The sequence below is a fragment of the Leopardus geoffroyi genome, chromosome B3 (genome assembly GCF_018350155.1).
Source record: "Leopardus geoffroyi isolate Oge1 chromosome B3, O.geoffroyi_Oge1_pat1.0, whole genome shotgun sequence".
In the NCBI taxonomy this organism is placed as follows: Eukaryota; Metazoa; Chordata; class Mammalia; order Carnivora; family Felidae; genus Leopardus; species Leopardus geoffroyi.
In genome coordinates, this window is record NC_059337.1 from 123,681,154 (window position 1) to 123,708,201 (window position 27,048).

Here is a 27,048-nt window from a genome sequence, read left to right on the forward strand (position 1 = left end):
ATTTTGTTCCCCTGTCATTTTCTCTATATGTTTCTCTCTTCTCCCATTTTATTTTGCCACCTTTTTCTTTTTTGCCTTTGTCTTCTTTCCACCTGGAAATTAAAGCCATGTTCATTGCATTGAGCTAGTTAATTGGTTTAATAGATGTATATATTTTTGTGTGTGTAGGGCATGTGTAGAATATTTCACTGTGAGGATTTATCTTTGTATCTCTTAGCCATCCTTGGTTCATCCCTTGGCCAATAGAAGTTGTGTAGTGTAATAGTTAAGGCCAAAGTGGAACCAGACTGCCCAGATTGAAATCCCAGATTGAAATCCTAGTACATATGTGACCTTGAAAATTGGCGGAACTTTCTCCTGCCTTGGTTTTCTTAAGGGTAAAGTGTGGATATTAATTGGACCTAGGTATCAGTCAGCTCAGTTCAGTTATGCTCCATTAAGAAATGTGTCTCTGCAATGTTAGTTACTTTAAAGAACAGAGTTTTGTTTCCCACTCACATTAATGGTCATTGTGGTTCTGCTGTGGCTCTGCTTCACGTCCTCTTCTGGACCCTGGCCAAGGAACAGCCCTAATCTGCCACCTCTTGGACTTGTGGCAAAGGGGAAAAGAGAGGTGGCAGAGCCATGTAATCACTCTTAAACCTTCTAAGTGGCCCAGGCCACTTCTGCTTACATGTCTTTGTCAATGGAGGAAGTCACACATAGTGCCTGGCATGATGGGACAGGAAATACAATTCTCCAGAAAGGATGGACCTATTAGGAATGGACTGATAGGAAGGGAGAGCATATTTTGTCAACAAATAATATAAACATGACAACCTTATGGGATTGATGTGAGTATTAAATTAATTAATGTAGGAAAAGCACTCAGAATGGTGTCCAGTGACTGCCTTTTGGTAAATAAAATATACATACTTGCTGTTATTAGCAGAGTCTAATGCAAGTATGAGAAGAATAAGAAATATATTCATTTACTCTTTACCATTGAGAATTCACTTTGCATGCCAAGGACAGTGCTATGTAAAGTTGTGAAGGACACAGACATGAAGATGTTGGTCCCTGACTTACAGAACCTTCGTAGTCCTGCATGAAAATATGAAGCAGAAGGATAGTTAATGACTCAGACCTCCTGATAGACCAGATAACCCACTGGTAGGGTACCCAGTGCACACTTGTGGACCCCTTTCTCCCACACAATTTGTTTTTACTTGTGTAACACTTTCAGAAGACTATGAGCTCCTTGGTTATAGTTAGTGTGTCTTTTTCATCTTTGCACCCTCAGAAACTTCCACAATGCCTTTATAGTAGGTACTGGCCATTTCAATTAGAAACTCCTCTTCCTTTATACAGCTTAGAAGTGGGGTGGTGATTTCACCCTGATCAGTAGGAACAATTACCTTCTGCTTGATGCCCCAGCTTTATCAGGAATTCAAGGTGCATGGATAAAGCAGTCAGCAGTCTGAAGTTCACTTCCATGCTGTATGCAAATCGCTGCACAAAGTTATAAAGACAGCCTATAGAGATTAGCCACATTTGCCAAGCTAGCCACTTTGCATGCTTGCCCAAGGCCACACTTGCTGCATGAAGAACCATTTGTATTTAAGTCTTACTTAGAGGGAGACAAATAATTTGAATCAAAATACCCTTGATCTATTTTTATTAATGCTCTGGTTTTAATTTTTTCCTCTATGTGCTTGTCTTGCAAGTTTTATTTTAGTGGGTGTCATAAAGAGATGATATTTCTAGTGAGATGGAGAGCTATAATTTCTCATATTTTGAAACCTACATACATATTATTTTAAGAGGGGGGGGGGAAGGATCATCATCTTAGTGAACTAGGGCCAGAATAGAGTGGTAGTTCTGCTAATCTAGCCTCCTGGATCCTCCAGTTGCACAAAGCAGATGTTAAGAGGGTGCACTCAGGTGATAGGACCATCCTGCATTTCAACTGGCTCTGTTCACAGTGGGAGATCAGCTAATGCCATCAATCTCATAAGCCAGTAGACCCTGTAATTATCATCGGAAGGAGACAGGCTGGAAATATCACTCCTTTTACATTCTTATCTCAGAGTTAGTACTTTCTGGTGTGGGAAGGAGGTCCTGCACACATAGGGGTTGATATGGAAATGCCGTTTCACAAAGCTCTTTGTCTCGGGATACTTATAAAACCTAGTGACTGTATCTTTATATCTAAAATAAAGTCCCTCTTCTGAGATATGGTAATTATTTGGAAACATAGAGCCTGAAGGGACTTTGGGTATGGAGACCATATCTCTTAGCTTCTGTCTTGAATAAAGCTAAACTAATTAAGAGTAATGGTGTTCTTACCTTCTCACAAGCCCTCCATGGTCCTTATGGGACCATAGGTCCTCATTGTGGAGAGCCTGGTGATTGCCCTCAGAGATCTATGCATTTCCTCACAACCTCAAGAGTTTGGTCACTATATGGTAATTTGAAACCACAGTCCCTACATCTGCCTTTAATGGTGATAGCAGACCACAGTCTTCTGTTCTCTTTGTACTTCTAGACTGTAGGCAACTAGAGGTTAATGGGGAGAACTCTGTCTGTGGAGTTCCATCTGTGAAGCCTAGATTCTTGATTTAATTTCATGATTTCATACCCTGTGACCTTGGGAAAGTCACTTAACGTTTTTGCATCTCATCATAAGCATTGATATTTCCTACTCCACAGGGTTGTTGTAACATTTGAGTTACTAGGGAGGAAATGATCAAGCACTGTGTGTCGTCTTAGTCTGAGTTCCTTGAAAGTAGAGCCTGAGATAAGGACTTGGGTCAGGTGGTTTATTTGGGAGAGATCCCCAAAACTGGGAGTGAAGGGGTAGAGAGGATGAGCAGTAAAAAAGGAAACACCAGTGTGGGTATCCATAGTCAAGTTTTCTGCTGTGGGTCAAGTGGATATGGGGGAGATGGAGAGTGTTGTAATGAATGCCTCCAAGAATTATCCACTTAAACGACAGGAGATTCGGGTGAACTAATCCATTAGCTTTTCCCCTCCCATTGTTTGACAGCATCCATCTCCTTTCCCCCACTTCTTAGTGTCTCTTGCATGCAGGCAATGAAGACACCTCTGACTTTAGAGAAGGCCCAAGAGTTGGCTCTGCTTGAGGTCGGGACTGTCAGGCTGTGTGTGAGCTTACAGCTGTCCTGCTGTCATGGCTAAAGTCTGAGCTTGGCCCAGGAGGCATGATGCAGGGTACCACAAGTGCCTGCTGCAGGGGCACACAACATGACCTATTTATCCTCTACTTGTATCTCTAATATAAACTTTTAACTTCTTTTGGCTTTACTAGTAGGTTAGGGCTTGACCCTAGTCTTGCAAGGAAAAAAATAAAAAAATAAAAAGTGAAATCAGGTCCCACTTTTCATTCATCCCCAAGATTAGATTTTCTGTTTCTATTTCACTGTGTTCTGCCACTTCTTGCATGTCCTTTACCTGGCCTCACCTTGTTCATCCTCAGATCTCTAGACTGGGCCAGCCCAGGGGCATAACTTACATGATGAAGCTGTGAGAACAAATGCAGCTACAGCAGAGAGACTTTGCAGGGAAACTGGGGGCTGTGTCACCTTGGCAGGTTGTAGCCCTTTGTGCTACCTCTTTACTTGCAAAGCTGGGGGAAACCATATCAGCTTCATACTGGGAAACTAAATGAGATTGTAAATGCAGAGCAACTAGCATCTTTTTATCAATGTTGCTTTCATTCTCATATCAGTTTCTCAGAAAGCTGTAGTTTTTTTTCTGGCTGGGAAAAATATATTTAAAATGAAAAGTAGTGTCTTTATTTGTATCTGCTGCCTGGTATCTTTTAGCTCCAAGATGAATTAGGAATTAGCGCCTAATTCACTCAGCTGCCACAAAGCAGCATGCGAATGTCTTCTACTCCCCTTCTTTTTCTTCCAGCACCTTCAATAATTTTACTGTCCTTTATTTTTTCATCCAATTTTATTAATTCACTTATATATATTATTATTGTATTGAATACCTTCTCATTTTGGTCAGGTTTATTCTATTGCTGAAATATAGTCTACAACTCTCTTCTCCTTTTCCATTTCTTCTCCCTTTCTCATCCTGCTTACTAGTTTGATGTGGAATCTATTCAATTACATTTATTCTTCCACTAGCTTTTTTCCCCCTAATATGTTGAGTATCTTCTTGGTGTAAGGTACTCTGCTTAGGTGTTGGAGACTTTAGAGGTAGCATGTTCTCCTTCAAAGGGCACAGAAGTGGAGGCAATGAAAACACACACACACACACACATACATATATATGTATGTGTATATGTATATATACATATATGTAATACCAGGGACATAGTGATGATTTACAGGGTACAAGTGTAGCTGAGTTCCTGGAAAGGTGCACATTTCTAGCTGGAAAGGGGTGGGTGGAGGTAGATAAGTGGAGAAAGTCTATGGAAGAGGAGCAGTGGAAGATGTATTATGCCTTCTTTAATTTCTATTGACAGCAAAACATTAATTATTGGGATTAATTAACTATGCCTTTCAATTCATAATCAGACATTTTTTATTCTACTTTTTATTTTTATTTTTTTTTAAATTTTTTTCAATGTTTATTTATTTTTGGGACAGAGAGAGACAGAGCATGAACGGGGGAGGGGCAGAGAGAGAGGGAGACACAGAATCGGAAACAGGCTCCAGGCTCTGAGCCATCAGCCCAGAGCCTGACGCGGGGCTCGAACTCACGGACTGCGAGATCGTGACCTGGCTGAAGTCGGACGCTTAACCGACTGCGCCACCCAGGCGCCCCTATTCTACTTTTTATTACAAAGGGTCAATTCACAAGGAAAAGGCTTAAATTGGCATTTATTAGGAGGATATTAGGGGGATAGGCTGCAATGCATATCTTGGTACGGATCTCTTTCACTCAGTCCACATCATTTTCAAAATCTGTGTCTTTAGTGCTAAATAATAAGATCATATAGAAAAGGCCCTAAGGTACAACAATGTTTTAAATCATGAAAACAAGCCTAATTTGTATTAATTATATCATGACAGTGGTGGGGAAAATACTAGTATGGTTTAGAAAGTTTTTTTTTTTTTAAACAAGAATAGAATCAATACCTACAAAAGCATCTTTCTGCCTATCCCTGAGCAAATTGCCCTCATCTCTTGAAAAGTGGCTTCATGGGGAGAGATTATCACAAGAAATCTTGAGACTGTGCTCACCTCACCTCTCCTAAGCAATGCTGTAAATTTATGACTTAAGGTAGAGATTTGGCAGTAAATTGGGGGCAGGATTCTTTCTCGTCTTTTGTGGAGTCATTTGTTCCTTTAGAGAGATATCAGCCCTGGATTCACTGCATTTCAAAATTGAGATGCCATTCTCCGAGCCGAGATGAGTGGGTTCATTTTACACTGTGATCACAATTTAGAGATCCTACTGAATAGGCTGCCAGGGTTTGCTTTGTAATGTTAGGCACACTCCTTGTTGCAGTCCTTAGGCATGGGCCAGAGCACATAACTGAAACTATGCAAGAAAAAAGAAAGAAGGGGAGAGAGGCAAGGAAGGAAGGAAGGAGGGAGGAAGGGAAAGAAAGACAGCAGGAATCCTGTAACCCTGAGTCATCAGTAGGCAGTGGTGGCCCAAGGTGCAGATTAACACCATACTAAGAAAATCATGCAGGCAGTGAACTTGGAGCCACACTTTTGAGCAGTAGGAAATGTCCAGGGGATGGTGCTGAGTATGACTGATGCTTCGTAGGAAAAGTGCAAGTAACGGAAACAAGCTGTCTTGACTAGTAAGATCAGTCATGTCTTACATTTTCTGGAATCTTTGCCTTCTCATCTGAGGGTGTGTCTACCACCCAGGTTCTCAGACTGATTCCTCTCTTTTCCTCTCGCGCTCCCAGTCCACCTTCAAAAGTGATCTCAAATCCTGTTGACTCCACCTCCAGAATGCACCCCAAACTTCACCACCTCCATTTCTACTCCTACCTCCTTAGTCCAAGTCACCTTCATTTCCTGCCTTTAACAGCCTCCCTGAGATCCCTTGTTTCTGCTATCGGCCTTTTTGGGTCCAGTGCACCCATAGCAACCAGAAAGATTTTTAAATCATAGGATCCCCTTACCCCTCACCTCCCAGTGACTCCCAGATTCATGTAGAACAGAATTCATGCTCTGTACCATGTCCTTGTGTCCTCTTGTGATCTGGCCTCTGCTTACTTCTTCACCTTCTTTCCCACCACACGCTCTCCTTTGGGCACAAGCTCCAGCCACCGTGGGGTTTGTTGTTGTTGTTCCTCTAATATGCCAAGGTTATTCTGGGCTTCTGCTCTTGCTGTTCCCATTGCCTCGGATATTTGCCTCAGACGCACCTCCGGAGAGAAGCTTGCTTTGACCTCCTCAGTTAAGAGCTCTCCATCTGACCGGGTACTCAGGGCAAGAGTGGAGAAGTCACCTCAGAGAGGCCTTTCTGAGACTTGCTATAAAGTAGCCCACCCTCTATTCCCACTCTCCACCCAAATTACTTTTCGTCATATCCTCCTGTTTCATTTTCATCATAGAACTCAACCGCATCTGATGATTACCGTATGTTTGGGTATTGTCCTTTATCCTCCCTCACTTCAGACTAGGCTGTAAGCTGTGTAAAGGCAGAGACCTTATCTGTCTTATTTTCTCTGAAACCTCGGCACTGGGCTGGTGCCTGATCCCATGTTGATGCTCAGGTACCATTAGTTGAATGTATGAATTGGTACACTGTGATACACTGTCAGAGGTTAGCAACAGTACTCTATTAGCAGAGTAGAGGATGAGCCAAGGGAAAGGGGATGTCAGCCCATAGTTGAATATGTTGTATGTGGCAGGCTCGATGGTCCATTTACTTTCAGGTTCAGTAATTACTGGTGGTGTTTCAAGTGGATTTTAACTAGAAACAGGGTCTCCAGGAGGGTACATGTGCTCGGGGTGAATAAGTGGTCACTTGTCTTTCTCACATACCTCACTGTTAGTTGTCTTAACAGAAGGTTTTCCAGAAAGCCTCCCATGTTCATATCCATTATTGGAAGCCCTTTCTGAGACTCCAGGACTCCAGTGAGAATGGAGGAATCTGTTTGAGGTTTTTCACCCAATTGCCTCTATAAGTAAATGATTTAAAATTTCTTTCAAAGGTAATGAATGCTTTCAGGGAAAAAAAATGAGTTTATAGAAACAAAACACCTCTTATTCTCTGTTGGGTTGTCAACCTGAAGAAAACAACCAGAACCTGAAATTGCTTTGGACAGAAAATAAGATGCTTCCTTCCTATGTCTCTGCCACCCTCCCCTCCTTGCCTTTGCCTTTACTCGCCTGACCTCTCTCTCTCTCTTTTTCGGGGGAGGAAGACTGATAAAATATATGGTGCTGTAGGCTTAGTAAACTGTTTGCCATAGCTCAGCTGGCCCAACCTAGGGTGCTGGTGGAAATGAAGGTAAGTTTTCTCTTTTAAAATATATTTGGTGTTCTTAAACCTAACACAGTCAGTCATTTCGAGTGTTTATCATACCATTGAAATGTATAATCCCGTGCCTTTTGCTACACCTTTCTGAGGGACTGAATTTCGTATTTTGTTATGCACTGTAGCAGTTTTGACTCATGTGAAACATGGTTCCAAGAGAAATCAAGTTGTTGTTTCTTTCTCTTTCTTGGACAAGTAGAAAGATATTCAGGTAATGCAAAGTGATTATCGTACAGATATTGCCCTCTTCATCCCTGCCCCTTTACCCCAAGCAAAGTAAGTTTCCACTCTTACCTACCCACTTTTGGAGATAGTCCTTTGTGGCAGATGGAAGGAATTTCTCCTCCCTGTGTATGAGCAAAACCACCTGGTTTGGGCAGGTTTTAGAAATTTATTGACAAACTAATGTATATCGGGGTGTCTTGTAGTTGTACTGGTTATGTTGCTCCTGGGGGGAATAATAAATTCATGTAATATGAACAGTCTACTAAAAGGCAACAACAAGAAATAAAAAGAAAACAACCAAATAGGCTCAAAATAGTTAAAATCCAGAGTCCACCTTGTGAAGGTGTGTGCCTGTAGTAATACCCAAATACAGATTTTTCCCGCACACTCCCTTTCCCTGTTCCCCTCCCCAGAGGGAACAATCTACTAATATCTATCTAAGTCATCTTCCTCCAAGCAATCAGCAATGATTTGTCTCTCAAAGAATGCTTTTCTCCTCATTTTTCACTTTTATTTTAGTATTCTGGTTTCTTAAAGAAATAGGTCTTCCACAGGGTTACTGTAGCTAGGTTAAGAAAATTCTCTATTTGTGTTTTTCATCTGTGACACCTCATTCTCTATCCCCGTCCATTAGAGAATTATACCATCTTTGGTGAAACATATCTTAATTAAAAGAGATGATGCTAAGTGAGTTTGCAATGAGACTAGGTCAAGAGTGAGAATTTGGGTGGTATTGCCCAAGGATTCATTAAGGCTCTTTTTCCTATGATAATAAACAGTTGAACACTTCTATAGACCTCTGTATCTCAGAAATCTTCAACTGTAATTTTGCTTCTTTACTCCAGTCACAGGGGTCATTACTTGAGAAATTCAACTATAAGGTGTCAGATAAATTATTAGTTTTCTGTATTTAGAGCAAACAGGGATGAACTAAGCAGCCTAAAGGGAATCAAATTTTTTTTCCCTTTGTGATCAATATTTACTATTTAAACTATAAAAGAAGGAAACATGCATCTAATACTCACATCCAATATGTGTCTAATCACAGATCACCTTTCTCCTGGCTACAAAAAAAGAAAAAGGACAATGCAGGAAAAGTAATGGCTTTGAGTATTTTTTTTAATGTTTAAAAAACTAAATTCCCATCAGTTCCTTTTAAAAATCCAATTTAAAAAAGAAAGTTTCTTCTCCTTATCTGGACCATCCTTTTTGTAAAGGGAAGAACTTTATACACCGTTTTCCTGATGCTTCTTCACCGGCTTTGTGCTTGAATCTTCCAGAGAAGTCTTCCCTAGACAAAAGCCTCCTTCTTTGAAAACCTAACAGTTTGTATGCTTCAACTTTCGACTTGTGTCTGCATCTTCTATCACTTACCAGGCCCGTTTTATGCTTAGGCTACAGATTGGATTTTCTCTTCCCCTCTATTTGCCTACATTTCCAGCTGAGTTTAAACATCACTTTCTCTCTGGTAGGGTGCATTGACCTTTTGACTTGATTAAAGATAAATGCCATTGACTCTCCACTTTTGGAAGATGAGATTTTTTTTCAGAAGCTCACTACGATTTCTATATTTATTGCTTGAAAATGAATATTGAATAATACTCATTTCCCTACCATTTTAACGAGATGGGTATGGATTTTTTTCCTACTGTCAGAGTAACAAGAATTATTGGGGTGAGAGACAGTATGAGAGGTTTTAGGTTTTTTTTTTTTTTTTTTACATGTTTGGTTATAGACCATCACATCCTAAAGTTTTAGAGTCAAATGGACAGTTAAATATTTTTGTTTGAACTTGACTAGAATGGATATTTCAAGGACAAAAGAAAATTCAAAGTACCTGCAAAATGTCAGCAGCATTTTAAACACACTGGGCTAATTGCAAAGCTTGTTTTACATCTCTGGGGCTAATATGACACTAATGTGGCAATTTTGCTAAACTGTGACTGTGTTTGTGTTAGTATTTCTCCCTCTTATTTTGTTCCCAATCATAAAAATGAAGTGATGTGCAAGAATTGCTTAAAGAACGGATGCCACCTATAGATGTTTAAATAGTCTGCCTTTGTAACAGTTCTGCCTCCATAGCCAGTATTTTCTACGTCTTTCTTTACTTTCTTCTTTCTTATTGAAGCATTTGCATGTAGAATAAAGAGGATAAAGACACACACACAAAAAAACAAAGGCAGATTTGTTTCTTCTGAGAACATCTGTTCTTGCTTCAAAGCACCCACATGATGTAGCCCATTTTCTCTCAGTGCCTGCACAGTTTGCTATTGTAAAAGTGACTGTTACATCAATCTTAGATCTGAGTTTAATGAAATAATAAACAGTGGTACCTAATGAAGTGACATATAGGAAAAATCCCATTATAATGCATGTGCTTTATATAAAGACAGGAATACTCACAAAGAAAAGCTAAGATTGAACATAAAATGATTTATTATAGAATTCCAACCCCCCCCCCCAAATTCATTGATCTCCTGGCATCATACCCAATTTTGGGTACATACATTTGGTCCACTTTACAGTTCATTGAATCCTTAGAATTCTTGTGAATTTGCATTGTACTTGGGGTATAGGTACATTTTGAAAAAAAATTAATGCAAATTATTTATTGTATACATTGTAATCAAAAGAGACCTTTTAACTTTGAAAATCTTTATTTTTAAGAAGAAAATCCCCCCAAACTTCAACTGCTGTCATTACTCATATAACCAGCATTCAATAGCAACACTAATAACTCAAAGGGTACAGTTTAAAAGTACCTAGTTTAAAGGATATTTACCCAAGTGATACTACTTTTTAAATTTCCTTCCCTAAGGAGTATATAATAACTCAGTCTTGGAGTAGAGAAAGGGGTGAAAGTGAAAGCTATATAATAAGCTTTCAAAATTTCTTAGATAAAAATGTATTGACCTTAGTTGATGGTTTCCAAAGAAATAAATACCTATGTAGACATCAGTTGCTCAATAAGTGCTCATTAAAGCACCTACTGTGCACCTAGGCCTGTGCTCCTCCTATATGTTGGATCCAAGTGTATTCTGACATATTTCAAATGCATAATATCCATAAAGACATATTGGCCAGTTACGTATTGCGTCTTTTTTCCCCCCAGCTATTTCCAAAGATAGGGCTTTCTACATAGTGATTACTAATCCAGGAAGACTTACATGGCATCTTTCTGCATGGGCTCAGCTACCCACAAAGAAAGATCAAACTTGGTCTAAGTTCTCTGGTTCTATGCACTCTTCTTTGTCTTTTTTTTTTTTTTTTAATTTTTTTTTCAACGTTTATTTATTTTTGGGACAGAGAGAGACAGAGCATGAACGGGGGAGGGGCAGAGAGAGAGGGAGACACAGAATCGGAAACAGGCTCCAGGCTCTGAGCCATCAGCCCAGAGCCTGACGCGGGGCTCGAACTCACGGGCCGCGAGATCGTGACCTGGCTGAAGTCGGACGCTTAACCGACTGCGCCACCCAGGCGCCCCTCTTCTTTGTCTTTTAAATTTACATCTCAGTTCAATGGTGAGCAAAACATGACATATCTACCACCCTGCCATTACTAACCAAATTCTTTTCATGCTTCAGTGTTCATCTTGACAGCTTTTGTCCCTAAATATTGTAATTCCTTGTTGAGCCGGATTCTCCTTAGGGTGCACTTGAACATCCTCTTGAACATCTTGATCATGGATCTTTAGAGACAACTTGGTTTATTCCTTTATTTGGTGGCACTTTCTACTGAATATTTTTTTGACCTAGAAGGGTTCTATTTTGGAATTTTACATTATTTCATTTCTTAGATTTTTATATCTTTTTGGAGGATGATGAGCAATGAGATAAATCTGGAATACTTCACATTCCCTTCAGGAGCATTATTTGTCATGGGGTTTAGACCTCAACATTATTATTGTGGTGATTACTGTAGTGATTTCTATGGTTGCTGAATTCTGGTAGGACCGTGGGTTAATGGCAAAATCAAGTTAAGAGTATATATATTACAGAACTCTTTTCTCATCCAATTGATGAATACTCTCCAAAAGCCAGACTGGTGTATTATGCCTAAGTGACCAAATAGTTCTAAAAAAAAAAAAATACATGATGGGTTTCCTGTGTCTTTAAGAAATTCATCTGAAATCTAAGACTTTGAGAAACAAAATGACAGCTGACTACATTTCTTATAAATGTTTGCTTACCATTGGCATTTTAGAACTTTATATCTGTAGACAAAGGAGGGCACTTATATCTTTCATTGTTTTGTCAATGTCCATATGAATTGAGACTTTTGCATTTGGGGCAATAGTGGAGCATTCTCTTGGATCAGTGAAACTAAGATGGGCTATGGGTGGGCATGATTCCTTGAATGCTACTGGGTCATGTGCACCAGTGTGGCTTTGACAGTTCTGATGCCATAATTACTACTTTCAGAATTGATTCTAACTTTAACACTTACCATCGTCCTTAGGCAAAGGACCTGAGACCCTGTATGCGGGGCAGAAGCTCAATGACAATGAATGGCACACCGTTCGGGTGGTGCGGAGAGGAAAAAGCCTTAAATTAACTGTGGATGATGATGTGGCTGAGGGTGAGTACAGCTATATGTAGTGAAATTTGTCTGTCTTTGCTCTCATAGTCCTCTTGGTCATTCAGTGAGCAAAGGGTTTTTAAAAAAAAATGTTTTATTTTGCTTAACAGAAGTCATGTGACATGTTCTCTGTTGACAAGCTCAGGTAAGGCTAAGGAGGTCTTCCTCTATATTTGCATAATCCCTTTTCATTGATCTGTATTATAGAATTTACCCATTACTGTCACTGTATGTTGAGATATCCTTAGGCATAGAATATGTATCTGGAGAGTAGATGTACAGTTCTGTAGATCCTTTATTATTCATTTATTCAAAAATCACTTATCAATCACCTTCCCAGGTGCCAGTTTCTTCTCTCAATAACTGACTTTCTAGTAGAGGGAGATGAATAAACCAGAAATTCAGAACATTATAGGTAAAAGTATGTACTTAGATCACTACAGGATACTTAGAAGGAGCTAAATACATATGTTATTTAATTGTTATTGAGTATCTACCATGTTTTGAGTTCTACTTTAGAAGGCAATAAGAATATGGAGGTGAAGAAATACGCAAGTGCTTGACTTGGTTGGAATTTACATTCTAGGAGGACAAATATAAATGAATGAATGTATACATAAGTAAAGGAACATTTGAAGCTTCACATAAGCAATAAGTATTTCTTGAGAGCCTGTTACATATCAGTAGTGTGCTAAGGATGTAGAAAAAAAGAAGAAAGCACAAGAGATTATCTGTTTCCTCAAATAATGAACCAATTAGTAGAGTAGATAGTAGAGTAGATAGAAAATAAGACAAAGAATATGTAATGAGATTCCAAAATGGGTGGGTTGTCGTCATTCAGAAGAGAAAATTATCATTTTGGGCTGGGGAAAGCAGGAGTGGCTAATTAAGTTAGCTAGTTAGCCATAATTTGATGGGTAAAATTTAATGAGGTCTAGGTTGGAAGAGAGAGGGCATCCTCCGTGTTGTATCCAAATAAATCTCTACTTTCTAACATTCCAGAGCTGTGCACTAGGATATGAAAAGAAAACTTGGGGGGTAGCATGGGGTATTATAGAACACTGTTCATGTCAGGAGATCTGGGCCCTGGCTTTAATTCTCTGCCAGATGTTGGAAAAGTCACTTACTGTTTCTGAATCTTGTCAAATGAAGTCAGTGGTGTAAATTATCACTAGATTCTTCTGTGATTAAGATAGTCAAGATAGAGTCAGGATCCCTGGGGTTTCATACAGTCATTTTAACTAAAATACTTTTTGCTGTTGGGACAGATATGATAAATCTCTTTTTCCTCATTTCCTCATTTTTAACCTTGAAATTCTATTACTGCTAAGGACCTCTCCTGTTTAAAGGTCCTACAATTTGGGGTCCTATAATTTAATTTTATATTCATGAGCTTCAGTACTTCTGGAGTCTGGAATTATAGTGAGCCATGTGTGGAGGTAAAGCGTGTGTGTGTGCGTGTGCGTGTGTGTGCGTGCGTGCGTGCGTGTGTGTGTGTGTGTGTGTGTGTGTGTAGGTAGGTAGGTAGGTAGGTAAGGAGAGTCAATGAACAGAGGAAGAGTAGGAGGCATATATTCAGTGCCCAGTAGGCATTAGATACTGAGATAGCTGTCTTACATATATCGGCTTCTTAAATCTTCTGTAATTCCCCATTACCTTGCAAAATAAGAGTTCTTATTGTCTTTTTACATTCAAGAAGACATGAAATATAGAAGGAGCTGTGTAATTCAAGCTCCAAATTCATGTTTTTGTGATATCACCAAATCAAGCTGCTTGCTGGACTTCACAAACCATCATAAGAAAAATGATTTGTATTATGCTATGGGAAAAATACAATGGAATTGATTAGGGGTGATGTGAGGAATACATTTTAGTGTAGACTAAAACACCGCTCTCCCCTCAAAAATGAAGCTACATAGAACCATAATAAGTACCCAAAACCCCCCAATTGTATGTACATAGACACCTTAGTGTGTGTGGGGGGTAAGGTTACTATTCTAAATGCCTGAAGGGTAACTTAGCTTTATGTAATGAATGTAAGCAAAGAGATGTAAAAATGGATATATGGTTTAGAACCCACAGCCATCCTGAATTAATTATTCAAGAAGTCCTCGTGAGCCGTTAGTTCAAACAGGATTCTGCAAAGCAGCAGTGACAGTCCCGTATCCCTTGCTAGCTCCTCTAGGCTGAGCCCAGTAGCTCAGCGGTGCTATTCCCAGCGTATTTTGAATGGCAGCCACTAGATGGCGACCTCACCCCAATCTCTCTGGACAGTGAGTCCCTTTTATTTCTACAGGAAATAACATGCCCTGAAAGCTGTAGTCATAAAGAACTGCAGAACTGAGGATACAGTAATGTGTATTACTTCGTTTGGTCATTATTCTTTTATAGAAACTTTAGAATAAAGGTAATTATAAAGTGTTTTTTCTCTTACCACTAATAATTAAAAAGCAGGACTAAACCATTGAAGACCCAAGTCATCCAGTAATTTGATATTTGAAATTAATGAAGCTCTTTCATTTTCAACCTTATCCCCTTCTTTACTGCTGATGGAAAAGAGCAGCCATAAGGATAAAGAAATCTTGGAGAAGAAAAGAGCTATTTTGCTTATGAGCTACAACCTTGGATTGCTTCTTACAGTGATAATGGGTTTGGGAATTTTAATTTTAGCTCACAGAAGTCATAAAATCAGGCAATGAAACTAAAATACCACACAGTCCTCAGGTTATTAAGTAGTGTCTTATTGGCTTATTTAGCAATCCCTTTCATGCTGTTTAAGGTCCCCTAGGGTGTCAAATTTTCAGCTAGTTTGTAGAAATGATGCAAAGAATAGGTCAGACTCATAAGGAATCAAAAGCAAGGAAAGAAATATTCCTTAGCCTGGTGGTTTTCATGTATTGTGGTACAGTGTGTTCCTGGGAAAGTGTTAGGTTCAGTTGACAGTTAATAAAGATTGATTGACTGACTGACTGAGCTGGATTTCTATTTTCAGGAATAAATGAAGGGAACACTTCACTAGGGTTATGCTCCTCAGAATTGGGGTCTGATGCTGTGTGAATCACCCACTCCACCCAGAGCTTCTTGCTAGTACAGAAATTCATCTCTCTTTTGACTCCTCTGGTTCATGTTGATTTCTCTGTCCCTCGCCCTAAACAGCACATCCGGCACCTAGCTGTAGAAAGTCATTTTCCAAGGACGGTTTGTTCCTTATATTAATAAACAACATGATAGGATGGATTTTGGAAATACTAGGTTAAACAAAATGAAGCAGACTTTTTATTGCAAGATTTGCTGGGATCCTTTAGTATGCTAATATACATTGCTAATCATCAATGATCACATGTGAAGTATTTACCAAGCTTATTTGGCTCCAGAACTTGTTGTTGTTGTTGTTAAAGGATATACTTTTGAAAAAATTTGTTATCGTGGAGGAAAGGGTATGTGACCAATGGAGCTGGAAGATTGTGGGCAAAATGTGCATCCTTCACTGAGACTTTACAAGCCTTCATTTTCTTGACTTCTCTCCCCATGTCTGGGAGCCAAGGGAGGTCAAGTTGCCTCCTCTCAGTCTTTCCTATTATTTCTTTGCTAAGCTTTTAGTGTGGCTAGGAACTTCATGTGTAGAGATGGCAATGATCCAAACCCTGACTCCAGAGCAAATGTCTCAAATACAACCTCGTTCCTCAGATGTGAGGGATGCTTGCTGTGCTCAGTCCCCTCTGCTAAACACTGCAGGACATACAGAAGAGGTGAGAAGTGGTTTCTACTTAAAAAGAGATTGTGTTCTAGTAAAAGGGAACAAATAATCAAACTAATTAGGAAATTCTTAACACATTTCAGAGAAAGGAAAAAATGAATTATGCATAATTATTAATAGCTATCAACTTAAGCACTAGGCACCGTTCTAAGTACTTTCTCTTAAGTGACACATCTAATCCTGAAAACTTCATACCTACTTCACAGATGGGAAACTGAGGCACATAAAAGTTATATAACCCAGGCAGTGTGGCTTCAGCGTCTACGTGCTCGACCAGTATTTGCCTCATGGGAAGTTACAGCTTGACCCTGGACAAATTTTCTATAGGTTTATGTTCTCCACAGACTTTATCACTCTGAGGACTAGTGTGTAAACTGCTGTTGGCCATCAGTGAAATATGGAAGCGAATGTGTGAATAGGAGCCAAGGCAGTACAGTTATTCTCAGGAAGGTGCTGAATATGTGTACATTAGAAGGAATGACGTGATGATGGTTGGCCACTGGGAAGGAGTGTGAACCCATTGTGGAAACTTCAGTGTGGAAATTTCACCAGTTAAATTCCACCCACAATGATGTAAGGAATAAGTCAAGTTTTTTCTCCACTGTGTAGTGTTACAAGATGAGATGTGGGTTTTGGAATTAGACACACTTGGGTTCAATTTGAGGTTCTACCATTTACAACCTGTATGAACTCTGATCCCATTGCTTAACCTAAGCTAAGTGTCCCCTCTCTAAAGCAAGATAATACCTAGTTATTGTGATAATGACATTTGTAGGTGGTTCTGAAGTGTCTTAGCACAGTGCCTGACACATAAATAATGTTTAGTAGTCTTGTGGGTTTTTTTTTTGTTATCTTTCTCCAAAATCACTCTTCTTTCCTGTGAAATTTGAAAGCAGCTGCTGTGAAGTATGCATATATTCGCCCCTTGAACAGAAAGGTGTTTTAGTCTACAAGACAGCATTAAGAGGAGATGAATGAAAAGGTTCCCAATCAATTAATATTGATTAGATGATACACAGATTAAAAAAACCTGTATAGGGGTACACGGGTGCCCCAGTCAGTTGAGCATCTGACTTTCAATTTCAGCTCAGGTCATGATCTCACAGTTCGTGAGATTGAGCCCCGCATCAGGCTCTGTGCTGGCAGCGTGGAGCCTGCTTGGGATTCTCTCTCTCACTCTCTCTCTCTCTCTGCCCCTATCCTGCTTGCACTCTCGCCCCCCCCCCAACAAAAAATAAATTTTAAAATCTTAAAAAAAGTCTATCTATCTATCTATCTATCTATCTATCTATATTTATTTGCTTAGTTTGGCACAGGGCTCAAACTTCAAGCAGTCTCTTTAATGCTTTCTCTAGAAGTAATAGCTTACTTTTTTGGGAACCTCCATCCACAGCCAAGTGAGCTTCTTTAGCAGTTCCTCTTCTAATTTGGCTCCATGTTACACCCCCGCCCCCTACAACTTCTAGTTGAGCCTCTGTGACTCATCCATTTAAGGTTTTCTTAAATCAGTCTGTGTCCATGAGCTATGCTCTCAAATTCCATTGTTAGTTTCCTTTCTCTTACCCTTCTTCAACCTCTCTTCTCTCTGTCAACACTGTACATAATTCATTTTCTAGTGAGCAGAATTTCCTAACACCTCAGTTCTGGAGGCCAGTTTATCTATAATTTCTATAAAAGCTCCCTGTTGACTTTAAAATTTGTCTCTTTGGGTTTCTTTTGGAATCCCAGTCTTCACCAAGGATCATCCCATTATCACTTCTTAATTATCAGAGCTGATCTTCTTCCCCTTCCCCTTCCATCCTCCTACTCCTCCCCTTCACATCCTCCTCCTCCTTTCCTTATCCTTATTTTCCTTCTCCTCCTCCTTCTCCTCTTTCTCCTCCTTCTCCTTCGTCTCCTCCTCCTTCTCCTCCTTCTCCTTCTTCACCTCCTTCTCCTTCTTCACCTCCTTCTCCTCCTTCTCCTTCTTCACCTCCTTCTCTTTCTTCACCTCCTTCTCCTCCTCCTTCTCCTCCTCCTCCTTCTCCTCCTCCTCCTCTTCCTCCTCCTCCTCCTCCTCTTCCTCCTCCTCCTCCTCCTTCTCCTCCTCCTCCTTCTCCTCCTCCTCCTCCTCCTCCTCCTCCTCCTCCTTCTCCTCCTCCTCCTCCTCCTCCTCCTCCTCCTCCTCCTCCTCCTTCTCCTCCTCCTCCTCCTCCTCCTTCTCCTCCTCCTCCTTCTCCTCCTCCTCCTTCTCCTCCTCCTCCTCCTCCTCCTCCTTCTTCTTCTTCTTCTTCTTCTTCTTCTCCTTCTCCTTCTCCTTCTCCTTCTCCTCCTTCTCTTTCTCCTCCTCCTCCTCCTCCTCCTCCTCCTTCTTCTCCTTCTTCTCCTTCTCCTCCTTCTCTTCCTCCTTCAAATAAGAATTAGCATGGCTTGAAGTATTCTTTAGTTCCTGTGTTCCCATGAAGATTGGCTATGAATGATCCCTCCCATCATTCTCCAGCCCTATATTAACAGCTATAGCTAATTGACTATGGGTATTCATTTCAGTCACTTCATTGTTCTACAGCACGTGAATTTAGGCTATGCTAGTTTTCATTTTCATGATTAGTCCAACTTTCAATACCAAGTAATTTTATACACTAATTCTCCTACTTTTTCAATTATTAGCAGATTTATGTTACATTTTTATTTTTGTCCTATTATAATTTTATATTTAGGTTAACCAACACCCACTATTTTATTTTTGCTTCTATTAAGAGAATGAATTGTCACTAGTTGTCAAAACACCACATAGAAGCTCATAAAATGTAAATCTGACTTTTGTGCTTATAAACAACTCTTTGCATCAGATCCAAGTATGCTCCCAAAGGGATGACATTAATACTGAATATCTGAAGGTGAGATCTAGTCGAATTTCCCAGGTACTGAAGTTGAAGGGACCTAAGAAAATATAATCCCCTCCTATCCTTTTTTTTTTCCTCTGCTGTCTGAGTTCTACATGAATAGCAAAAAAACAAAAAAACAAAAAAACAAAAACAAAAAGAACAAATGCAACGCTGGTTAAAGCCAAGTATCATTTTTATCAGTGGTAACACTAGTACTGAAGAATGTGGTTAACCTCTACTGAATTTCAGAATTATTTTTTTGATAACTTGTTTTTAATGTTTATTTTTGAGAGAGAGAGAGAGAGATAGAGGACAGAGAGAGACAGAGCGTGACTGGGGGAGGGGCAGAGATTGAGGGAGACACAGAATCAGAATCAGGCTCCAGGCTCTGAGCTGTCAGTACAGAGCCAGATGCAGGTATTGGGTTTCTGAACTATGAGATCATGACCCGAGATGAAGTCAGATGCTTAACTGACTGAGCCACACAGGCTTCCCTGAATTTCAGAATTAGAATTGCCCACTTGAATGCTAACTAATTCAGGGCTTGGGTAGGCATCTCCATGGAAGAAAGGCTTGCTTCCCTAAAGTCCATGGTGGGTAAATGGGGTAAACTGGGTATTTCTTTTTTTTTTTTTAATGTTTATTTATTTTTGAGGGACAGAGACAGAGTGTGAGTGGGAGAGGGGCAGAGAGAGAGAGAAAGACACAGAATATGAAGAGGCTCCAGGCTCTGAGCCATCAGCACAGAGCCTAATGTGGGGCTTGAACTCACAAGCTGCGAGATTATGACCTGAGCTGAAGTCAGACGCTCAACCGACTGAGCCACCCAAGCGCCCCTACACTGGGTATTTCTCGAAAGCAGCTTGTTCCCCTAGGGAGAAACAGGAAGTGCCAGGGGGTGAACTATGGAAATACAGTTTCTCGGTAGATTTTCTTTAATCTTCCTGATTATGTCACTCCTTTTCCTCTGGAAAGCTGTAACAGAGTTAGTAAAGAGATGCTAGGAGTGTCTTTGTAGTGAAGTTTCTTCAGTGTGGGAGGTAACAAGATAGGGCAGGAGGAGGGATTTTCCCTGCCCTTCCTTCACCACTGGGGCATTAGGGCATGGTTTGTTAAATTTTAATGATTTGTCTATATAAATGTTGAGGGAGCCACCATCTACTCTAGCCATACTAATGCTGTTTTTCTTGACTTTGTTATTAAGATTTCCATTCTCTTTTGTATTTATTTCAAACCCCTTTCATTACTCCTGCCCTATTCACTTACTACTTTTAGATAAGCCATGTAATGAAAGGTCTACTAGTTTATTTGTATCAGCTGGAGATCTTTTAATTGTAAGTGTCAGACACCCAACTCAAATGCTTGAAGCACAAAAGGGAATCTATTGCCATATAGTTAAAAGTCTGGCTGTGACTACTGAATCCAGACCTTCACGTGGCATCACCCTAGAGAAACTTTCTGTCCATGTTGTGCTTATCTTCCAGGTTGGCTGTCTACTCAGGCAGGCCCCATCTCTCTCCTTATCACGAGGCCTCCAGCAGCTCTAGGTTTTCTTCTTATTCCTTCAACAAACCTTATTTACCAAGAATGACTCTTTCAAAGGTGTTGTAGCAAAAGCTCTGGAGGTGAATATTACTTGAGTTAATTACTGAATAATTACTGAATACTCCAGTTTATGTTGCTGCTCATCCCTTGGTTCTAAGGGTGGTTCCTAGACCAGCTATATAAGCATCACCTTGGAACTTGTTAGAAATGCATATTCTCAGGCTACACCCCAGACTTTTGAATGATAAACTTTGAGGGCAGGGCCTAGGGAACTGTGAGTTAAGAAGCCCTTAATGTGAGCCAGAGGTATGATAAAGTTTAAAGACCACCTTGTTAGTCCATATAGACAATGCTCTTTGGTTAGGGGCATAAAATATATGGGGTTGTCCAGTCTGGGTAGCCTGATTATTTCAAGAGCTGGGTTAGGGCCAGCTTTATCCAGTCCAGATGGTTTTAAGGTAGAATAAGATGGAAGCTGTTTTATTAGAAATAGCAACAGTTGCTGGTCAGAAAAAAAAAAACTAATGTTCTACAATAGAATCTTTCTACAAGTACTAGGTGGTAAATTATTACATCAATAAATATTTGGTACTGAATGCCTAATGCTTTTTTTGTTGTATCTTTAAAAGGTTTAGGGCAAGAGACTTTTCTGCTTATAGTATGCTTCATACCCAATTGTTTTTTTTGAATGGAGATGGATGGTTTTACCCTTTCAGTGGAATTATGCACAATTGCGTATTTTCTGTTATGTGATGGAATATTCTGAGCTGCGGCATGAGAGCATGGTATGCAGGGCATATAGCTCAGACTGGGTCAAGAGTCACCCTTCTGGCTGAGGCCACATTGGCTCCATACTACATTGAGTATTTTGTTTTCTGGAAGTGAATATTTTGCATGGACACCTAAAAGATGCAGTAAGGATGCCGTGACAAAACATGGTGACTTGTTGGTATCTCCTTTGTGATGTTCATAGGTACAATGGTGGGGGACCATACCCGCTTGGAATTCCACAATATCGAAACTGGAATCATGACTGAGAAACGCTACATCTCCGTTGTCCCCTCCAGTTTCATTGGGCACTTGCAGAGCCTCATGTTCAATGGCCTGCTCTACATTGACTTGTGCAAAAATGGTGACATTGATTACTGTGAGCTGAAGGCACGGTTTGGACTGAGGAACATCATTGCTGACCCTGTCACCTTCAAGACCAAGAGCAGCTACCTGAGCCTGGCCACCCTCCAGGCATACACCTCCATGCACCTCTTCTTCCAGTTCAAGACCACCTCAGCTGATGGCTTCATCCTCTTCAACAGTGGTGATGGCAATGACTTCATTGCAGTTGAGCTAGTCAAGGGGTGAGTAGAACACTTCACATAGTTTATACCAGGTATCTCAGCTCAAGCCCTGCATGAAATATGGATATGAAAAAAAGTACCTATTCTGTTTCCTACTCTCTATTCCCAGTACATGCTCTCATCCTCATTGATTAAAAATACCTATGTAACGGTTAGGGCTGGAAGGAAGAGAAATTCATTAGTTTATTTAAAGATGCTCCACTAACTCAATATTCTCAGACTTTTTTTTTTTTTTTACTGTAAAATGTAGTCCTTTAAACCTATAGGAGAGAAGCTTATTTTTGCAAAAGAAGGATATATAGGGTGCATTGCATCTGTCTCTGGGTCAGTGCTATCTTCAGCTACCAAGTCTATAGGAAGAAATGAAATATAGATATTTTCAGCATTACCATTAGCTCATTTATGCAACGTTTTAAAAGCTGTTCTTTCTGCAAGATATTTTACTACCGTGTGTTGGAAAATGGTTAAAATAAAAACAAAAACTAGAACAGAACCAGATAATAGATCCATGATCCATTGAATTTAAATGCTACCCCTTAGTGTTTTGGAATGTACTGTCTACACTACTTTGTGACTCTGGATTTTTAGATAGTGTTAGAGAAGTGAATTACGTAAGTATGGAATTAAGGTCTGATAGGATAGGCTAGGATTATTTTTACAATCCTAAATCAAGCTTTAATTATTCCTGCATAATGCCAGGGTAACATGGGGGATGTGAAGCCGTTAGTGTCAGTTATGTATATAGGTTGCCATTAATCCACTTTAGGGAGTCTCAACTCACTGGGGGGTTATTGTTTCTCACAGGTACATACACTATGTGTTTGACCTCGGGAATGGTCCCAATGTGATCAAGGGCAACAGTGACCGCCCCCTGAATGACAACCAGTGGCACAACGTCGTCATCACCCGAGACAACAGTAACACCCACAGTTTGAAAGTGGACACTAAAGTGGTCACTCAGGTTATCAATGGTGCCAAAAATCTGGATTTGAAAGGTAAACCTGTAAAGAAGGATTTCCTTTTTAGAACATTTTTTACAATAGAAAGGCTGTTTGCAGAAGTATACTGCAAGTTAGAAATGCTATGTGGGGGCGCCTGGGTGGCGCAGTCGGTTAAGCGTCCGACTTCAGCCAGGTCACGATCTCGCGGTCCGTGAGTTCGAGCCCCGCGTCGGGCTCTGGGCGGATGGCTCGGAGCCTGGAGCCTGTTTCCGATTCTGTGTCTCCCTCTCTCTCTGCCCCTCCCCCGTTCATGCTCTGTCTCTCTCTGTCCCAAAAATAAATAAACGTGAAAAAAAAAAAATTAAAAAAAAAAAAAAAAAAAAAAAAAAAGAAATGCTATGTGTTTTCGATACATAATGCAGATCCTATTTTTAACAACATTAAATTATATCCAAATGCAATTTTTACTTAAACCACTCTTCCAGGGATGGTTCGTTTTCTCTGTAAACCTGGGGTATGTGGGGGCTGAGTGTGAGGTGATAAATGTCAAAATGTGGGGGCTCATAATATAGAGGAAAGGATATGTATATATATGTTTTGGAATCTCAGCTGAATCGCTTACTGCCTGGGTGAGTTTGATGAAATCTCTTAGCCTTGTTCAGCTTCTGTATACTTTTTTTTTTTTTTTTGCAAAATGAGGATAATAATTGTTACTACCTTTATGGGCTGTTTCGATTTTTGATGGGATAATGTCTATAAAATCCTAAGCATATTATTGGTAACAAGCACATAAAAAGCAGTGAGTAAGTGGTGGTTTTGTTGAAAATCCTGTTAATCTTTACTTCATCATAAAATGGGAACAATACCTACCTCATAGACTGAATATAGTGATTAAAATTTGTGAGATGGCATGCAGAAAATGAATGACATAAGCAATGTTAGTTTCCTCTGTCTACAATGTAGAAACTCTGGTAATTAGTTGTTTATGCTAGTTCCCCCTCCCAGCTTTATTATCATTATCCAAGAAGTATACTAGTCTAAGGTGCATTAGCTTCAGTTGACATGGTTTCTAACCCTTTACTCATTTGCTCTTGCTACTTACTTTCTTTTGCAGGTGACCTCTACATGGCGGGTCTGGCCCAAGGCATGTACAGCAACCTTCCCAAATTGGTGGCTTCCCGGGATGGCTTTCAGGGATGTCTGGCCTCGGTGGATTTGAATGGGCGTCTGCCAGACCTCATCAACGATGCCCTCCATCGGAGTGGACAGATAGAACGTGGCTGTGAAGGTACGACCTCTTTTCTCTTCAAGCTACAGCCTTGTCGCAAGCACCACGCCTCTTTGCTGCCTCTGCCAGTGCCTTCTTACTTGATTTACCAGTCATCTCTCATTCCCATTGGTTATCTGACGTTGCGTCATCATTGGTGTCCTCCTGTCACTGGCTCAGTATGTCAAGACATGGGCCTCAGGCTCTGGGAATGTATGTTGGCAGATGTCTTCCCAGTGTCACATACTTGCCAGTAGAGGACTTTCCCTGGCATTGACATCAGACTCCTCCGGACTTGTACCTTTGCTTCCAGCATGGCTGAAAGGGCAGTAGGGGTTTTTATTTATGTTTTTATACATGGCAGACTTTTATGTGGGTGTCACCATTAATGAAATGTTTCTAATAGCTATTGCATTGTCTAATGCAAACTCAGCAGGAGGTTGGAAAATGATGTCAGAATGCCATGATAAGGGAAAGGAACTAACATTTATTGAATACTTACTAGATGTCAGGCATTGTTAGGTAGTTCCTTAGTGCGATGTCATGCAACAGCATGGGTGTCGATGTTAGAAAAGATGTGGATTTAGGTCCAGATAGCGACTCTTGTTCATTGTGTGACATTTGGCAAGTTACTTAACTTCTCTGATATCTATCCTCCTCACCTGCAAATTGGGGCAATAAAACTTGCTTTGGAAAATAAGATCTGTAAATCAGAGCTATATATAAAATGCCTGGTACATACATAGTAGGTACTCAATAAACAGTAAGATTATTATTTGCACATATTATCTCATTACAGACATCTGATAACATTGCATGTCCATCAGTGCAGCACAAAAAAAACTATGCTCAGCCTGTTTCTGATAATATATATAATATAAGATAAAGATATCTTAATATCTTTAAGATACTAACTGAATTTTACAGGTCTTCTGGAGTTCAACAGTTCTTTATAACAAAACAGTCTAGTTTAACCAGCAGAGGGAAGCAGTGAACACTTTTCAGCCTCCCTCCTCCCCCCCCACCCCCTTTCAGCCTCCCTCCTCCACCGCCCCCCCCCCCCCCCCGGGTTCTTGGGTAGGTTGGAAAGGGGACCCTTACCTAACTTGAAAGGCAAAGATGTCTGTCTGACCAGTTAGCTAACTGGTCTGTCTGACCAGTTAGCATTCTTTTGTCCGGTTGAGCCTCGTGGTCCTATGTGCAATAGCATATTGTGTTGTTGTTGTTTTTTTTCTATCTCATTGACTTACTGTGTCAAACCCATTCACTCATCTCCTAAGTTCAACCTCATTTATTGCTTCTGTTCTTTAACCAGCTTTCATTCTGCGTTCACTGCTACCTTTATAAAAGCTTCCCATCAGCTTCACAAGCTGACTTGCAGTATGGAAGTCACTCCCCTTTGCCCACGAGTCAACTTCCCACGTGATCTAGTAATAAGATGGAATAGTCCACTCCAGTTTTCCTTTGGCCAGGAATTTCTTATATCCAGTGGACCACATATGGTCTGTGTACCTGAGAAGACAGCAAGTTGGGAATCACCATGCACTTAAAATAGCCACTCTGTTTTCTTCTCCTGAAAATGCACAATGTCATTTAAATCAAGAATTTTTGTCTCCTTGGCTTGCTCTTACTTCTTTCAGCATTAAAGGCAATGCTGGGATAAATGTAACATTTGGGAATTAAATCAAATATCTTAGTTTCAAAGACTGTGGGATGACAGAAATTCCAGTTATCCTGCAATAATTAATCATACCCAATTAAAACATAAATACACACATTAAAAAGCATAAGGTACTCTTCAGATGTTAAATATTATCATGCCATCCGCTTTTCAGATTTGTAAGTTAATAGGAATCATCCATTTAACTCTGTAGCAGCGTGGCTTGATAGGAACATAATGTGAGTCACATATGTAATTTTAAATTTCCTAGTATTCTAGCTACTTGTAAAAAAGACATAAAGTAACAGGTAGGGTTAATTTTAATTTTATGTTATTTAACTTAACCCAGCATATCTGAAGTATTATCACTTCAGCATGTAATGGTATAAAATTATTAATAATACATTTTACATTCCTTTTTCACGTTAAACCTTCAAAACCGAGTGTGTATTTTACATTTGGAGCACACCTCAATTCAGACTACATACCTTTCAAGTGCTCTGTGGCTACATGTGTCTGTGGCTACTGCATTGGAAGCATAGTTCTATAGAGTATAAAAAAATTGGGGTATAAGGAACTAAAACTGTTGTACTGGATTAAAAGGACGTCTAAACTAACTTTTATAAGGGTGGCTTAAAAGGTATAGCATAAAGGGGGGAATGGAGTCCACTTAAGAGAACTTCAGGAGAAGCAGTGAGAGCATTAGCAAAAGGAAATTACCCATCAAATTGGGGAAAATGTTCCCATCCCTACCTGTATCTCTGTGTGCAGTTTGGCATGACTCATCACATGCATTATGGTGGGGCCCGACCTTCCCCTGAGTATGGGTGATTGTCCAGCACCGGATATTGTGACTTGATGATTCTGCCATCCGAATTTGTGGCAAGTCCCTTGGGCCTAATAACCCTGCACTCTATTGCCATGGAGATAATTGCAGTGATTACCTATGGAGCATTATGACCGCCCCACTGGGTGGGATGAAGTGGGGGGATGAGTGCTCGGGAGGCACGTCCTTGTTTATTGTACACCGATGACTTGGATAATTAGCCTAAGTGGCCAGGAAAAATGACCAAAAAGTGGGTTAAGGCATAAATTACTGCCATTGGAAGTTTACACCATGTGCATAAGCCCTTATAAGAGGTCCCAGGAGCCTTTTAGGGCACTGTGGAAATGAAGCTAAAGAAGATGGGGAGGGGGGAACGAGGAACACAGAACCTTAGAGAGACTGCAGACAGATGTCATTCTCATTCTGAATCTCTGTTCATACTATGGACCCCTTGAGAAGGCCTTTCAGTATCGTGCAGCATGGCAATCATAGGAAATAGAATACATTTCCTGATGTATCATTTCTGTATGTAGAACAATAAATAGGTAGGGGATGAGGAT

The 27,048-nt window shown here is 40.1% G+C and overlaps 1 protein-coding gene and 1 long non-coding RNA gene across 37 annotated transcripts in view; one reads left to right on the top strand and one right to left on the bottom strand.

Moving 5' to 3' along the window:
• NRXN3 (neurexin 3) overlaps positions 1-27,048 on the top strand; it is a 1,571,803-nt gene that overhangs the window by 737,643 nt on the left and 807,112 nt on the right. For all 36 annotated transcript variants that reach the window (XR_006705193.1, XR_006705194.1, XR_006705195.1 and 33 more), the window contains 4 exons: positions 12,154-12,273; positions 21,413-21,794; positions 22,599-22,789; positions 23,850-24,023. Coding sequence is in view for 33 of the 36 variants with exons in the window: in XM_045451709.1 (XP_045307665.1) it covers positions 12,154-12,273; positions 21,413-21,794; positions 22,599-22,789; positions 23,850-24,023 (867 nt within the window). In the remaining 3 variants the exon portion in view is untranslated. The remainder of the gene's footprint in view (positions 1-12,153; positions 12,274-21,412; positions 21,795-22,598; positions 22,790-23,849; positions 24,024-27,048) is intronic.
• On the bottom strand, positions 24,031-26,547 carry LOC123584152. Its single transcript, XR_006705200.1, has 3 exons — positions 26,416-26,547; positions 24,505-24,664; positions 24,031-24,320 (listed from the first exon to the last, which is right to left on the bottom strand). It is a non-coding gene; the product is annotated as an uncharacterized LOC123584152 (long non-coding RNA).